General features: G+C 33.2%; 1 protein-coding gene across 2 annotated transcripts in view; it reads left to right on the top strand.

The window, feature by feature from the left end:
- The window catches only part of DACH1 (dachshund family transcription factor 1), a 451,469-nt gene that overhangs the window by 316,751 nt on the left and 117,525 nt on the right, over positions 1-17,193 (top strand). For both annotated transcript variants that reach the window (XM_043892205.1, XM_043892206.1), the window contains 2 exons: positions 8,576-8,711; positions 10,580-10,714. In XM_043892205.1, the coding sequence (XP_043748140.1) occupies positions 8,576-8,711; positions 10,580-10,714 (271 nt within the window). The remainder of the gene's footprint in view (positions 1-8,575; positions 8,712-10,579; positions 10,715-17,193) is intronic.

Here is a 17,193-nt window from a genome sequence, read left to right as displayed (position 1 = left end):
CCTTACAGTAATGTCATTTACCTAATTTGCTTTTGCGTACAGAACAGTTTATTTTGGGGCAACTATAAATAACTCTAGATGTATGGATCACTTTTATACATCATTTTTACAAAAAAGAAAACTATTTTGTATAAATTTGACTTGGCTTTTGAAAAGTAGTTATATAGGTTCCATTAATGTTTATTTGGGTATTGATATTAAATATGAAAAGAGTTGCTAACAAGGAATAGAAAGTATTAAAACAAAATTACAACTAAGGAAGCCATATATCAGTGTATTGAAATCGAAGACACATATTTATATCCATGAGTACATAATAATGCTAAAATATAAACTTATTGTTCACCATTGGAGAATTCTAGGGAACTGAATCTTTTAAAAGACAAAAAAAGGTTTAAATAAAGGATAAAGGGTTGGAATGAAGCATTTGCCTGCCTTCCTCATACAGACTGTCCCTTGGGATAACACAATAATGCACAAGAGAAACTTTCTGTTCATATAAATCTTCTAGCAAATAAATGATTATGTAATGATATATTTCAAATTTATCAAATTGCAAACCCTAATGAAGTGATGAATCTAGGCCATGATTATCAGTGTTGATTGTCATCATAAAATGCAACCAAGCAGACACTCTGCACTTCTGGTAGGAGCATACACCACCATCTATGAAGTACTTTTGCTCCCATATCAACTTGAATCAAGCATCCAGATGTACTTATACCAGAAATTCAGAGGATGGAGGAACAGAGTCGAATTAGACCCATCAAGGAATTGTGAGCAGTTTATAGATGTGGTGACCTCTTAGAACATACACAGTGCCTTAAATAGATAAAAAGTTGGCTTTAAGCATTCGGCATGAACAGAGAGATGCCAATTAATGGCAATGCTGGCTGACTCAGAACTTACCTTTTCATCCTTGCTATCTTCCTTCTATTCCACCTACTTGACTTCTCTTATAATTAAGATGATATTTATTATTACATAAGACTGAGGTATAACTTGAGTCAAGACTGCCTTTTGCTGCTTAAAGTGACGGTAGGAATTTGTTTTACCAAATAGGAGTCTGGAAAGTTTCCAGACTGCCTGAATTCTTATAGATATGAGGAAAATATAGTTCCCTATAAACACTGAATAAGTTTGAGGAGACAGTAGGAGAATAAAGTTAAGTTGTTTATGATTACACTCAAGGGCCCTACCGTTTTCCCATTTCCCATGAGTATTTCCCAAATACTCATAAGCAAAACTGAGTATTTCTTGAGAATCATCATCATAACAACGAAAAAGAGCTATGTAAATGTCCTTTAAAGCCTCGGTTTAGAAGTCTGAGTTGGAATTTTGATGATGGCTGCCTGATCGTCTACTATATGCATGTATATTAGAATTGTTTGCTATGTCTTCCAGAAGTATTTTTTAACATTTTCCTGAATGCAGACTCCCAATCCAATTATTTATCCTTTCTGTTCACTTTTCCAGAAGGAGAGAATTTGGATATCACAATCAGTGTAAATGATTCTGGATTTCACTAAGAGTATTTACTCACTGATGGTATATACTTCATGAGAGAAAGAAGTTTTGTTGGTTTTGTTTACTTACACATAACCAGACCCTAGAACACTGGTGTACATTAAGTGTTCAGTGAATAACCTCAGAATGAATGAAGTCTGAGTTGTTTTAAAGCTCAGGAGTTTAGGTTCTAAAAAATGCTAATCAACTTCAATTTTGTAATGTAATAGTTGTATGAAGATAAATTTAACATTTCTTCTTCCCAATTCTATAACATTCTCAATAAGGGAATTGCTAACTGAAAAAGTGATGGAAATGAAGATAATTAAAATGAGAGCAGTATAAAGTAAAGTTAAATGAAATAACCCTTTAGAGAAATGAACTGTGATTATTTAATCTTACTGTAAGAAAATACTTTAAGTTGATAAAATAGAATGCACTTTGTGGTGAAGATGAGGCAGCTGAGATAGTGCATTTTTTAATGTGTAATTAATCAAATGTGTAATATTGAACAGCTTATACTTTTAATTTAATTTTCACTTTAATTTTTATTGACATACAGTTGATTTAAAATGTGCTGTGTTTCAGGTATACAGTAAAGTGATTCAACTCTACATATATATGTATGTATATATTCAGCTATATATATATATGTGTGTGTGTGTATATTCTTTTTCTGATTTTTTTTATACAAAAATTACAAAATATTGAGTATATTATTATTACAAAATATTACAAAATATTGAGTATACAAAGTATTATTTTGTTATTTTTATTTTAATTATTATTTTGTTATTACAAAAATATACAAAATATTGAGTATAGTTCCCTGTGCTATGTGGTAGGTTCCTTTTGGTTATCTATTTTATATATAGTAGTGTGAGTATATTAATCCCAAACTACTCTTTATTTTAGCCTTTTAGAATTCATTGTTTTAAACTCCACCTTTGATTGTGAATTGTAGTATAGACCAATACTTCTTGTTCTACCCAGAAGCAATAAATGCAGCTTTTCCTTTATGTTATTCTGTTACCATTAGTTTATTAGTATGACCTTTTTTTTTCCAGTGAGAGTGTATTCCTTTTAAATTTTCATTTATTATTGTGGCCAGTTTTATAAAGATAGAACACTGCAAAAGATTGTGTTTTATTGATTGGTGGAGCTATGATGCAGGACTATAAAGCAGTGTGTTGAAGTATTAAATTAAATATTCTTCCTCTTTGTCCTACTTCAGGGCCATCTTGGAGGTTAAAGGGTCTCACACAAATGAAATGATAAATCCAGTTTACATAGTTTCCCTATAGACATTGAACTGCTTCTTTCTTATTATGTCTGAATAAAACTCATTATCTATTTTGTTTCAGTAATAATTATGAGATTCTCCCCTAAGCAATTCTTTACTGTCTCCATTATTCTCCATCTTATAGCATACTCTGGAAAGGCAAGCATATAAATATGATAAAAGAATTAAGCTGTTGAAATAAATTAATTTATTGTACAACAATGTATTCAAATCTTACTTGCTCAATGGATTTTACTTTAATGAAATTCTTCAAAGAATAATACATCATGTTCCAAAGATTGAAATTATACATTAAGTAAAATGACTGAATATGTTGTGTCTCAGTTTATAGAAACTTTCAATTGAATACTTAAGCTTTAAAAGCATAAAATTTGCATAAATTAAAATATTTCTTTAAGTAAAAGTATTAAATATTGTCTTTGCATCCTTTGTTCCTAGAAGAAAAAAGCAATTAAAGTAAAAATAAGCTAAAGCTATAATAAATACTACAATTTCACCTATGTTGCCTAAGCCTTAAATTATGTTTTAAGATGTATTTTACATTAAGATTTTAATCCAGCTTATTTTTTACTTAGTTTATTATATGACTTTTAGAGTGTTATGAATGTGTAAGTGAATAAATGAATAATGCATGAATGAAAAAAATCATCCAAGAAAACTTTTACGATTAAATACATTGACTAATGAAATAATTGTTTACCCCATGTGGAAAATAAGCAACTCTTCAAGGACACAACCATTGTTACTAGAGTTTTGTGCATTAAATATTTTAGTACTTTATGAGCTAAATGTCTCAGGAAAAAAATCAGCTTCTCATGCTTTCCATTAGTGCCTCTGAGAAATCTCTTATGATAGGAAAACTCATACTTGCAAAATGATTTTAAAGGGGTTGATTTATTCCAAGATTGCACTCTACCTCTGGCCAATCACATGCCACTGAAAATATGATCAGTTACATAATTATTAGAAGGACTATTAAAATGTTTGGATGGATAAACATTGACATGAGTGAACTTTTGAATAGTTTTAAACTTTTAAAATAGAATGGCTAATTTAAAAAATATTATTTGTATAAAAATGTAATAATGCTCTTTGTTTAATATAGACCATGTATTTCTGCATAATCTAATTGTTAAGATTTAGATGTAGTAGAAATAAGCTTAAAACTTAGACAAACTTAGGTCCCTCTTTATTAGAGAAATCAAAGTTAGAGTCTATATAGTGTGTATCTGGTCATGTGTGCAATTAACTATAGCATGGATTATTTATATAGACATTTATACAGAATAAAAAGGAGCTCTTCTATACAGTTTTATAAATCTGTACTTTATACTTTATAATAAATGCACAGATACGACAAAAATGACACAAACTCCAGCCTTTGAGCTACTACACAGAAGCAAAGTTACCCTTTGATTTGTGATTTCAGAGACTTGATGTGAACTTTATTGCCTTTTTTAAATTAAAAATTGTGGTTCAGTTCAGTCACTCAGTCCTGTCCAACTGTTTGCAATCCCATGGACTGCGACATGCCAGGCTTCCCTGTCCATCACCAACTCCTGGAGCTTGCTCAAACTCATGTCCACTGAGTTGGTGATGACATCCAACCATCTCATCCTCTGTTGTCCCCTTGTCCTCCTGTCTTCAATCTTTCCCAGTATCAGAGTCTTTCCAGTGAGTCAGTTCTTCGTATCAGGTGGCCCAAGTATTGGAGTTTCAGCTTCAGCATCAGTTCTTCCAATGAATATTCAGGTTTGATTTCCTTTAAGATTGACTGGTTGGATCTCTTTGCAGTCCAAGGGACTCTCAAGAGTCTTCTCCAGCACCACAGTTCAAAAGTATCAACTCTTTCGTGCCCAGTCTTCTTTATGGTCCAACTCTCACATCCATACATGACTGCTGGAAAACGATAGCCTTGACTATACAGACCTTTTTTGGCAAACTAATGTCTCTGCTTTTCAATATGCTGTCTAGGTTTGTCATAGCTTTTCTTCCAAGGAGCAAGTGTCTTTTAATTTCATAGCTGCAGTCACCATCTGCAGTGATTTTGAAGCCCAAAAATATTAAGTCACTGTTTCCATTGTCTCCCCATCTATTTGCCATGAGGTGATGCGATCAGATGCCACGATCTTCGTTTTTTGAATGTTGAGTTTTAAGCCTGCTTTTTCACTCTCCTCTTTCACTTTCATCAAAGAAGCTCTTTAGTTGCTCTTCGCTTTCTGTCCTAAGAATGGTGTCATCTACATATCTGAAGTTATTGGTATTTCTCCTGGCAATCTTGATTCCAGCTTGTGCTTCATCCAGTCCAGTGTTTCTCATGGTGTACTCTGCATATAAGTTAAATAAGCAGGGTGACAATATACAGACTTGACATACTCCTTTCCCAATTTGGAACCAGTCTCTTGTTCCATGTCTGGCTCTAAATGTTGCTTCTTGACCTGCATACAGATTTCTCAGGAGGCGGGTAAGGTATTCCTATCTGATATTCCTATCACTTAAAGAATTTTCCACAGTTTGTCGTGATTCACACACTCAAAGGCTTTGGCATAGTCAATAAAACAGAAATAGATGTTTTTATGGAACTCTCTTGATTTTTCCATTATCCAACGGATGTTGGCAGTTTGATCTCTGGTTCCTTTGCCTTTTCTAAATCCATCTTGAACATCTGGCAGTTCATGGCTCATGTATTGTTGAAACATGGCTTGGAGAATTTTGAGCATTATGTGCAAATGAATATATTCAGAAAGAAAAAGATAAACTATTAATACATGCAACAACCTGAATGAATCTAAGAAACATGTTGTTGTGTAAAAAAGGCAGACATGAAAAATTAGGTACTATATGAGCTAATTTTTGTGAAATCTAGAATCAGCCAAACTACTTTCTGGTGATAGAACTCAGAAAGCAGTTGCTTTTGGGGATGGGAGAAATAGGTTGGAAAGGGGCATGGGAATCTTTCTCGGTTATGGAAATTGTTGAGAGCTCGACAAAACTCATCAGACTGAACACATAATAAGTTCATAGTTTGAAGCTATTTTAAGTTTAACTTAAAGATGAATGTTAAGAAGAAAGATTTATAATCCCATTTGCTTTTAAATTATAATTAGAAGATGGGCAGTAACTTTTAGCATCCAGATGTGGGTTCTCCATTCTTTTAAATCATATATGTGCTTTTTCTTAGAAATTTAGGTCATTTGTCTGTAGACCTATAGAATTTAGACTACTTAGAAGCATAATTTGATTTATTTACTTTGGGAAAAAATAACTTATAATTGTATTCATTTTTCACATTGAGACATAGATTGTTAAAATATGCATTGCAACTATAAAGAGTAGACTTTAGTTGACTTCTTTTTTTCCTTTTTTCCTTTTCTTTTGTTACAATATTCTTTGACCTGGCAAATTCTTTGTTGTAAAGTTTCTTGGGTGACTATTCCTTATTCTACAGAATACATACTGAGAAACAGTTTTATGTTTAGATTTTGGAAGAGGGCTTGGCTATTTTGAGGGTTAATTTCTTTTTATTTGTATGATCCTCAAGAATGAAGCCTTAGTGTAACTGTTGAAGATGATTATTGACAATGTGTAGGACTGAAAAATTAAAAGCATATGAGACAAGTGATGCTCAATCTTGGATATATTTTCAAATCACCTGGAGAGCCTTAAAAAATATTGGTTTCTGGGCCCCACAGCAGACGCAGGGTAAATGCACATACCCGGTGGCCTAAAAGGACAAATTTATACCCTCCTATTTCTGGAGTCTAGAAGTCTGAAAGTAAGGTGTCAGCAGTAGCATGCTTCCTCTGAGATTCTGGGCAGAATCCTTCCTTGAGTCTCCAAAGGCCCTGATGGTGGATAGGGAGCTTTGGAGATCTTTGGTTTACAGCTGCAGAGGTCAGATCTCTACCTCATCTTCACATGATGTTTTTCCTTCTTCGCAGTTTTTCTCTTTTTCACATTTTCCCCATATCTTCACAATGTCCTCTTGTGAAGACATCAGTCATGTGTGATGGAGAAGCCACACTATTTTAGTATGGCCTCATTGCAATTAATTTCATCTGCAAAGACCCTTTTTCCAAATGCTCACATTCATAAGTATCCATGGGTCAGGACTTCAATCATTCTGAGGGGACACAATTCAACTCAGGTAAGCCAGAATCTCAGGGAGTAAAGCCCAGGCGTAGGAATGTTGAAGAACTTCCCAGGTGATTCTAATGGAATGTAGAATTGCAAACCATCACTGGGCTAAATGAACTTTTGAGATTGAAGACAGGCATTATTCTTTCTCTGTTAGTACAAAGCGTTAAGCTTGTCTGTTTTTTATATTACATTAGCTTTTGATATTTTGAAAATAGCCTCCTATAGGATGATTTCATTCTAGAACATTTTTTGGTTTCAAACAGTCTGCTTTTATTTCATATTTGAATTTTTGCACTCTAATCAGGAATAATTTGCTTATTATTTGTTATGTATCATGTATCAGTTAACTTGTAGACTTCCAAATATTTATGAATTATTGAAAAGTGTTCTTCAAGGACAGTGTGTGTTCATATCTGAAGATGTAAATATCTCTTTGCTCAAAGAAGCAAATATTAACAAATGAGTATTTTATTTATTAATCTGTAAATCCATTTATAATAGTTCATTGGAGACAGTTATACAACAGATTGGGCTGGCCAAAAAGTTCGTTTGGATTTTTCAGTAAGATGCAACAGAAAAAAAAAAAGTCAGAAAACCAGAATGAACTTTTTGGCCAACCCAATATTTGCACATTGGTCTCATTGGGAAGGTGCAGGGCTTGGGTGAGATATGGAGTGGGACCTGAGTGTGAATGTAGGACAGGATCAGAAAATATAATACCATGTTTCCCTGGGATACACCTAATACATTATTCATGAATTTTCACTAATATATCTGTGGGTTGCATTGAAGCTCAGAGTCTGGAAATTATCAGAATCAAAATTATTCAAAGGTTAAATAATAATAGATTTCCCTGGTCCCTTAAAATGTGACTGCCCAAGTATATCCAGAGAAGTCCCATAATGAAATAGCTGTTAACAGCTCCTCTGGTATTATTTTGATGATGTCACTATGATAATTTGTGTGTTAAATGATCCTAGACACTTGCTGAATCAATAGACTCTATGTATTAGGTTTTTTTATAATGATAATTGTCTAGAATTAAAACTTGCTTTGTTCTGTTAATTCTTTGTTGTCTAATGGTTCTAAACTGGATGTCTTTTTTGACCTCTATTTTTATCCAAAGAGGGGATTAACATTTGTCGTTACTACAGTGGTGTTCACCTATTTCCTTTCTATTCTTTTCTTACTTAGACTTACCGTTGTTGGTGGGGAGGAAGGAAAAGATAGGTAGTCTGGGATGAACATATACACACTGCTTGCTATGTTTAGAAAGGATAACCAACCAGAACCTACTGTATAGCACATGGAACTCTGCTCACTGTTATGTGGCAGCCTGAACGAGAGGGGGATTTGGAGAAGAATGGATAGGTGTATATGTATGGCTGAATCCTTTTGCTATTCACCTGAAACTATCACAACACTGCTCTTCAGCTATATGCCAATACAAAATAAAAGTTTAAAAAAATTTTTTAAAAATAAATAAAATGTGTCTTTTAATCCAGTTAAATGTTGATGGAAAAATGTGTTGTCTTCACATTTCTGTGGAATTAAGAGAAACCAACATTCCTTAAGCAAGGGTCCAATGTATTTGCCTCTTTCTCCCCCCCGCCCCCGGCGGTCTAGGAGCGCGTCCCCGACAGCCCGTCCCCTGCGCCCTCCCTGGAGGAGGGCCGCCGGCCCGGCAGCCACCCGTCCTCCCACCGCAGCAGCAGCGTGTCCAGCTCCCCGGCGCGGACTGAGAGCTCCTCGGACAGAATCCGTAGGTGTCATTCTTCACTTGTCACCGTTTTAAACTTTATTAGGTGCAGCTGGCTTTTCTAATCAAAGTGCCCTCATTCTGAAGAGATCTCAGATGTATCATCTTCTGAAGCTCTGTAGCCATAGCCATCTCTCAAAATTATGTTTCCCAGTTTGCAATAGCATGAGGCATGGTACTACATTAACAATTCTGATATAAACTCCCTCTTTTTGATGCCACACATAAAGATTTGAGCTATGAAACAGTTAGAGAAAGTAAGTAACCTTCTAGATTAGTTTCTGAAGTAAACGCCTCCAACTCTCAAATATCTAGTGTCCAAATATACTGAGTACGAATTATTCCTCATTCCTTCAATCCCATCCTTGCCAGTTTTTAAAAATTTACTAGTTTTTAAACTTCATCCTTGCCTTGACAAAGAGGGATAAAAGAAATAGATTCGAAATAACTGTCTTTAAAAAAACACATTTCATAATCATTCAGATAATCAATAGATTAAATAGTTTGAAATTGGTCAAATTTTAGGATTTGAATTAGTAACAGTCAATAATGCATTTTATCTTCACATGTTATTATTATAAAATTCTAAAAAGTAGGTTCATACCTTATTTTGTGATCACATTTTCAGATATTTAATCCTTGTCCTCATGATCAAGAAAATTAAGAGTAAAGTTGTGGGTTGTTGTTAATTGCTCAGTCATGCCTGACTCTGCAAACCCAATGGACTGTAGCTCCCCAGGCTCCTCTGTCCATTGGATTCTCCAGGCAAGAATACTGGACTGGGTTGCCATGCCCTTCTCCAAATTATTCTACATATTTTTAAAATGTGTTTTTTTTTCAGTGAAAGTAAGGTTTTATGGAATGACCTTTCTTCAAAATTTTTCACAAAACCAAGACTTTCATGGGCAATTTATTAAGAAATGTATTGACTGAATTGAGATCATAAGGGTGTTTGGTTACCTGCTTTATCATGTCAGTAGTGACAGGTTACTCTTAATAATTCAAGAAAGAAATAATTGTTTTTAATCATTCAGCCATTTAATAGATATTAATGGGCAGTCTTATTTTTAAATTTGAGTTCAAAATCAAAATTTTAAAGAAGTACTTTGCTATCTCTTAAACTTAGGGTTTTGTCTACTAGGATGTGTGTGTGCATGATCAGTTGCTTCCGTCATTTCCAACACTTTGTGACCCCATGGACTGCAGCCCTGCAGGATACTCTGTCTGTGTAAACTGCAATGGGTGGCCACTTCCTCCTCCAGGGAATCTTCCCAATCCAGGGATCAAACCCATGCCTCTTTCGTCTTCTTCATTGCAGGCAGATTCTTTACCTCTGAGTCACTGGGGAAGCCCATTGACTAGAACAGAATATGAATATTGAATCTCAGTGCTATTTCAGTGACTTAACTTGCTGAAAACTCTATTTACCCTCTCATGCCACTAAAACTATTCTAAATTATACTTTAACTTTATAGTCTTAGAGTGTTCTAGCTTTAAGACTGTAGTTTTTGCAGTTACAGAAGATTATATGCTCAGGAGAGGATGTGTTACATTAGATAAAGCCTGAAGAGTTCATTGGTAATGGTTATAGTAGTATGACCTCTGAAAAGTATTCTAGACATTAAAAAATATACCTATTTTATGAGATAAATAGAGGATAAAATAGTTTCATTTTCAATATATTTCTGCTTGTTCTTAAGAATTATCATAGTTATCAGTCCTCATGGTGTTCAACGTAGAGATAGACTATAATTTTAAAGTTAGACCATGATGTTTTATTTATTTCTGATTCCAAAAGAGTTTAAATAGGTTATTTGAATATTGTGTATTATGGTGTTTTATTCTTTTATCTTTTGTTTCGGGCTTGACAGCTGTCCATCAGAATGGGTTGTCCATGAACCAGATGCTGATGGGTTTATCACCAAACGTACTCCCTGGGCCCAAAGAGGGAGATTTGGCTGGTCATGACATGGGACATGAGTCAAAAAGGATGCATATTGAAAAAGGTAATATATGATTATGAGGTCTGTTTTTCCTGCTCAACATATGAACTAGGTTTTAATCACAGAATAAAGTATATTTCTAAATTACATTAGAAGATGGTATATAAACATTTTAAAAGACTACAATATTAAAATTAAGTAAAAATTAAGTCTACTAAACAAAAAAAAAAAAAGAAATATGAATGAAGACCTGCTATGATTCTCTTAAATAACAGGTAAGTGTTCATTTATTTCCTAGTACATTTAGAAAAAGAGAATTTTTTTGTTTTAATTATTATCTCTCAATTCCTAAAGGTCTATAGCTTGTCTTCCTCCATGCCTTCAGGGTCTATTGTCCTTTTACTTAGCATATTAGAGCAAGGACAATATACAAAGGATTACTATGGGTATTTTTTGGAATCAAAGAGATAGTCATTTGGTTAATCAAGAAATATAGTGAAGATTATCAACCAATGTACTAGTATTGTTGTTGTTCAGTCACTAAGTTGTATCTGACTCTTTGTGACCCCTTGGACTGCAGCAGGCCAGGCCTCTCTATCCCCCAGAGTTTGCCCAAGTTCATGTCCATTGAGTCAGTGATGCCATCTAACCATATCATCTTCTGCCACCCTCTTCTCCTCCTGCCTTCATTCTTTCCCAGCATCAAGGTCTTTTCCAGTGTACTAGTAGTTACTTCTAAATTGCAAGCAACAAATAAGCCCAGATAGTGCAAAGCTATGAACATTTTCTATTTATATTTGATTTGTACCAGCGTAACTTGTTTCCATAGGCAAACATTTGTCTTTTCATGCCCTACTTCATGAAATACTTTCATGAAGAATTGAAATATTATTTTAACATGCAAGTTGAAAATGTATGCTGTTGGATGCCCATTCATGTTTTCAAATGGTAAATTTAAATTAAGACAATTGGAGCCTTGCCATATCTTTATCATCTTAATTTAGTAGTTTCAAATTTTAATAATAACATAGACTGTATACTTTGATATCTTTTTTGATATGAATATCAAATCATCAGTGTTATGGAATGGATTATTTCTTTGGAAAGAATTTATTACTCAAAAGGCACAATTAATTGGATCTCAAAAAGGAAAATGAGTACAATTGGACATTTAAATAACAGAAAGAAACATTTACAGAAAGACTAAGTTAAGGTGGGAAACCTTTTTTCCTCAAAAATAATTATCCACCAAAAGTAAAAATGCTTACACAACCATGTTTTTCTTTTCAACATGAATACAGTTCACCTGAAACCTCAGGGAGAAAGAAAACAATATTTACATAAATTAAATTATTTGTATTATGCAATTAACAATAAAATGATAATCTTTACTAGGTTCTAATATGTCAAAAAGTAGGCATTATTGAGAGCAACATTAAGACAATTTCTAATTATTAATTTTGAAATTCATTACCAAGTATTATCACTAAGCTGAGTGGAATATATGCAAGTATATAAGTGGGTCAGATTGTCTCTAAATGTCTAATTCTAATCTTTCTGTGAGTTCTTCTTCAACAATGAAGAAAAATGTTATGTAGAATGCATTATGTATATTTTGAAATGTATTTTATATTTAATGAAAAAATGATTTTTTAAAATCTACAGTAATAAATTTTTCATAGGGGATTTAAGTTTTAAGCAAGAATGTTTAAATATAAAAATCCATTACTAGGGTTAAGCAGCCATTCTCCACTAACGTCTTGCGATAGATGAAACCCTATAGAAAAAGTCTCTAGTGACTCTTTTCTCAGTTTTCTCATAGATGCTACGTAGCTAGTTTCACTTAAAATGCATGAGAGATGTTTTATAGTATACAGTGGATATCAGTATATTAGTGATTAATTCTCTTGCAGAATCTTGGTGAAGCAAGTATAGGGTGAAATATAAAAGCTCAGAGGTGGTAGGTAAGAGACCACTAAAGGCATGATCAACCATGTAACTGAAACAATGAGTCTGGCTGGAATTTTTGGTGGGGAGCTTTCTTCAAATCTCATGTTTCAAGTTGAGTTGAACTACACTTTTTTGAAATGGTTTCTTTTTTCAGGATTCATGAGTTGTATCTGCCTATCTGTTCATCATCTGTCTATATACCTATCATCTATTTGTTATTATATTATAATTTTGCCATTATAGAGCCTTTCCTGAGATACCAAACTAGATTTTTATAGGGATCCTACTGCTGATTTTCCTGTGGGCCTGTCCCTTAAATTTTCATTACAACACTTGCCTTGTTATTCGGAAGCTCTTTTTTCATTGGTCTGTTTCCAGTACTACATTGTAAATTCCGAGGAGTCATGTGTGTCCTGCATTTGCTTGAAAAGGACTAGACAGTCTGTTATGTGAATGCATGTTTATCTGAGCTGAATTGCTAAAAGATTCTAAGAGATGGTGAAGGTAAGTTAAAATAACTGCGATGATGAAAGGCAAAAGGTGGAATTACGGAACCCTTAGAACATTCATGTGTATGAAACAGTAGCATGTTCTGGCTATGAATATACACGAAAACTTTTTCTATATCTCTATAATCTTATCACATGTTAAGTTTTTAAATTGTTTTGCTCTCAGAATAAAGACCTTGATCATAACCCAACAGTCTTTCAATGTCTGAATGCATATTTTATTTCAAAAAGTACATTTTATTTTAATATTTGCCCTAGGGATGTGAAGCTACCATTAAATTCTTAATTTCAAATGTAATTATGGGGTCATGGACATTATAATAGACATTGATACTCTTGTAGTAAGAGTTTTATTATATGATGCTCATCTTTTGTATGTATCTCATCTCTTCTATCTATTTTTCATCATACTGAATTATTAGTAAATATTCATAGGCTTTCTAGATTGATAGGGTCTACTAAATTAAAAATTGTTTTTTTTTCATGACTACATTCATCATGTGCCTTGTTACTTGCCCTGTAACTTTCTTACTACACATATCTGTATTAAAACAAGTGACTTCATTTAGAGACATTTGTAGAGAAATTAATTATATGCTTGTGTCATTTTAGGCTTGAACTTCTTAAATGAAATTTGCTGCTTACCACGTTAAATCATCCAAAAGATAATAATTCTTAAGAAAACATTGATGTTAAAAATAGATACCAAAATTAATTTGGGTGCTGAGAATCACCATGGTCTAAAATCTTAATCATCAGTAACTTTTAAGCACTTTTAAATCATCTTAATATTAAAAAGTTGTTGACTTTATTCTATTAGACAGAATATTTGTCACCATTAGTTGAAGGATCAGTGGCTATACAGGCATTAGAATTCAAAGTAATACGTGCTGAGTAAATTCTCCCCTTAGATTTTAAAATAAAAACACTCTAATGGGTTTTTGAATCCAGGAAGAGTTTAATTAGAATACATTCAAAATATAAATATGAAAAAACAAGTTAGTGTATCAAGAAGTAGTGGACATACATTATTTCAGTGATCCTAAGTGTTAGGAGAAATGATTTTAATAATATGAACTTTGATTAAAATTAGGGGTTTATCAAAGATATGTCCTGAGGAAATCTTTGACACAGCTGGTAGCCTCATAAACAGTTTTATGTCTTCTAACTTTTCCAAACATACTCCAAGTTCTCTGGAACTTCTGGATTTTAAAAAACATGGCTGATTTTTACCCTCAGTCTAAAATTAGTGAAATAGATAGGACTAATTGATGTTTTCTTTTTTTAAATTGAAGTATAGTTGTTTTACAATGTTGTGTTAGTTTCCGGTGTATGAAGTAATTCTGCTTCATATATATGAAACAATGAAAGAGTTGCATATATATGTAATATATTTCTCAGATATTTTTCCACTATAGATTTTTATAAAATATTGAGTATTGTTTCCTGTGCTGTACAGTAGGACCTTGTTGCTTATCTATTTTATATGAAATAGTGTATATCTGTTATTCCCCAAATCCTGATTTATCCCTCCCCCAGTCTTTTCCCTTTTAGTAACCATAAGTTTGTTTTCTATGGTCTGTGACTCTCTTTCTGTTTTATAAATAAATTCATTAGTATCATTGCTTTTTAGATCCACATATAAGTGATATCATAAGATATTTATCTTTCTGTCTTGCTTACTTCACTTAATATGATCTCTAAGTCCATCCATGTTCTACAAATGATATTATTTCATTCTTTTTATGTTGAATAATATTCCATTGTAAGGGCTTCCCTGGTGGCTCAGGGGTAAAGAATCTGCCAGCTAATTCTGGGTTTGATCCCTGGGTCAGGAAGATCCCTTGGAGGAGGAAATGGAAACCCACTGTAGTATTCTTGCCTGAAAAAAATCCCATGGACAGAGGAGCCTGATGGGCTACAGTCCATGGGGTCCCAAAGAGTCAGACACAACTTAGCGCTAAACAACAGATATTCCATTGTATATATGTACCACATCTTTATCCATTCCTCTGTTGATGGGCATCTAGGTTGCTTCCATGTCTTGGCTATTGTAAAAGTGCTGTTATGAACAATGGGTTTATGCATCTTTTCAAATGAATTTGTTTCTGAATATATGCCCAGGGCATTGAAATTATATAAACAGGCTCTCTCTTTCTTTATGCTGCATCTCTCTCTTTATTCCCCCCAAATCTGTCACTGGTGCTGATTTTCAGTGATAACTCTCTCATGCATAATTTGTTCCCTGGCTTATCAAATTGTTTGAATTGTTATTTCCAAAACATTTTTGAGCATGTTTCATACCATGCATATAATTCCCTATGCACATTTTTATTATTTGGGAATCTATCTAGTTTTTTGTCTTCCAAAAAGTAAATGTATGCTACACATTAGATACTGTATGCTGTGGTATTAGCTTTTTATCCCCACTTATAGAAAAAGTGAGCACATATAATTGGAACTAAGTACTGAATACTTAATTTACATTAGTGTATTTCAGTCTTAGATTAAATAAACCAAAATGATATCATCAATAGGTAAATATTTACTGCATGTAAGATATGTGAAATGAACAATATGAAATACAAAATGTTCCTTGCTTTTTTCTCTTTCTGCTACAATTTCACAAAATTTTTATTTATATATATTCTAATTTCCCCTATAATTGACGCTTTTCCCTTAATTTGTTTTCAAAAAAATATGAAAACTTTCTTTTGTTAGTATACTCAGTCATTCAGTCTTGTTAGACTCTTTGCGACCCCAGTGATTTCTGCTATTTTAGAAACGGGAATAATTTAAGATGAAGTCGGAAACACAGGGGATTTGCTTCAGGCCATGAAACATTTCTTTTGTCACATATTCTTTTGTTGTGTATTCTTCATGGGCATTGTTCAAGATTTCCAATGGTTAACAGACTTGTTTGGAAGGGTGTCATCATTCTGATATTCTGAATTTGAGGACAGAGGATTAGAGGCAAGGAAGTAGTTAGCAAACTGACCATATTGAAATATCCTCTTATTAATGTTGTATTCTTAGCATCCGACCTTGTGGACCATTTTCCTACACAACATCTTTTTTAAATGACTACCATTTTTTTTCTCCTGTTTGTGGAAATTAATTTCTTGAAATAAATTTCCTTTTGCACATTTTTCATTACTTAAAAATTCTAATTTTTGGATTATCTTCAAAAATGGCTTTCTATTTTGAATTCTAGATTGACATTATATAAATTAATTTATAGTAAATATCACACACATATGAAAAATCTGAACCCAGTAGTATTTCATCTGACTATATAGGCCTGCATGGAGTGAAAAGCCCTTTTCTTTGGAAATTTCCATATTTTGGTAATGTTATGTGGGCCACTTGTAAAATTAACTGCCTCAATGTTACCTAGAGTAAAATTTACATTTTCTAGGAATTTATTATTACATAATTAATATGAACTTTACTAAAAGAAATAGGATTTATTGATGATGAAGATGTCAGTTGCTTCTCCAGGACATCCATAACTTAAGGTTTTGGTAACTTTTTTGGATACTTAGAAAGTTGAAGTATATTACTACTTGCAGATAATTTTCATGAATTAGATGCCAAAGCAATTGTAGAGAGTATTAATATTTATTTTTGGATACATTATAAGTAATAATGTACATTTATAATAATTTTACTTACTATAGTAGCTTTGCTTTTACTCGGTCAGATAAAATATCTTTTCCCCATGGAGAAAACAGAATAGACTATTAATTACTGCACTTACTCAACTTTATTTTTTTTGAGCTCTTTTGATAGGCACAGAGTGACTCACTTCCTCACTGTTTAAGAAATATTTTTATGTAGTCATGCCAATAGCTAATATTTTTAGAGCATTAAAAGTGAGATAGGGAGTAAGTGACTAGTAGATTGTTATTGTTTTTGTTTAGTCACTAAGTCATGTCCCACTCTTTTGTGATCCCATGGACTGTATGTAGCCGGCCAGGTTCCTCAGTCCATGGGATTTCCCAGACAAGAGTACTGGAGTGGGTTGTCATTTCGTTCTCCAGGGGATCTTCCCAAAACAGAGATCAAACCTGCATCTCCTGC

The sequence above is a fragment of the Cervus elaphus genome, chromosome 30 (genome assembly GCF_910594005.1).
Source record: "Cervus elaphus chromosome 30, mCerEla1.1, whole genome shotgun sequence".
Classification (NCBI taxonomy): domain Eukaryota; kingdom Metazoa; phylum Chordata; class Mammalia; order Artiodactyla; family Cervidae; genus Cervus; species Cervus elaphus.
The sequence above is the reverse complement of the archived record's forward strand: the minus strand, read 5'-3'. Positions and strand labels throughout refer to the sequence as shown.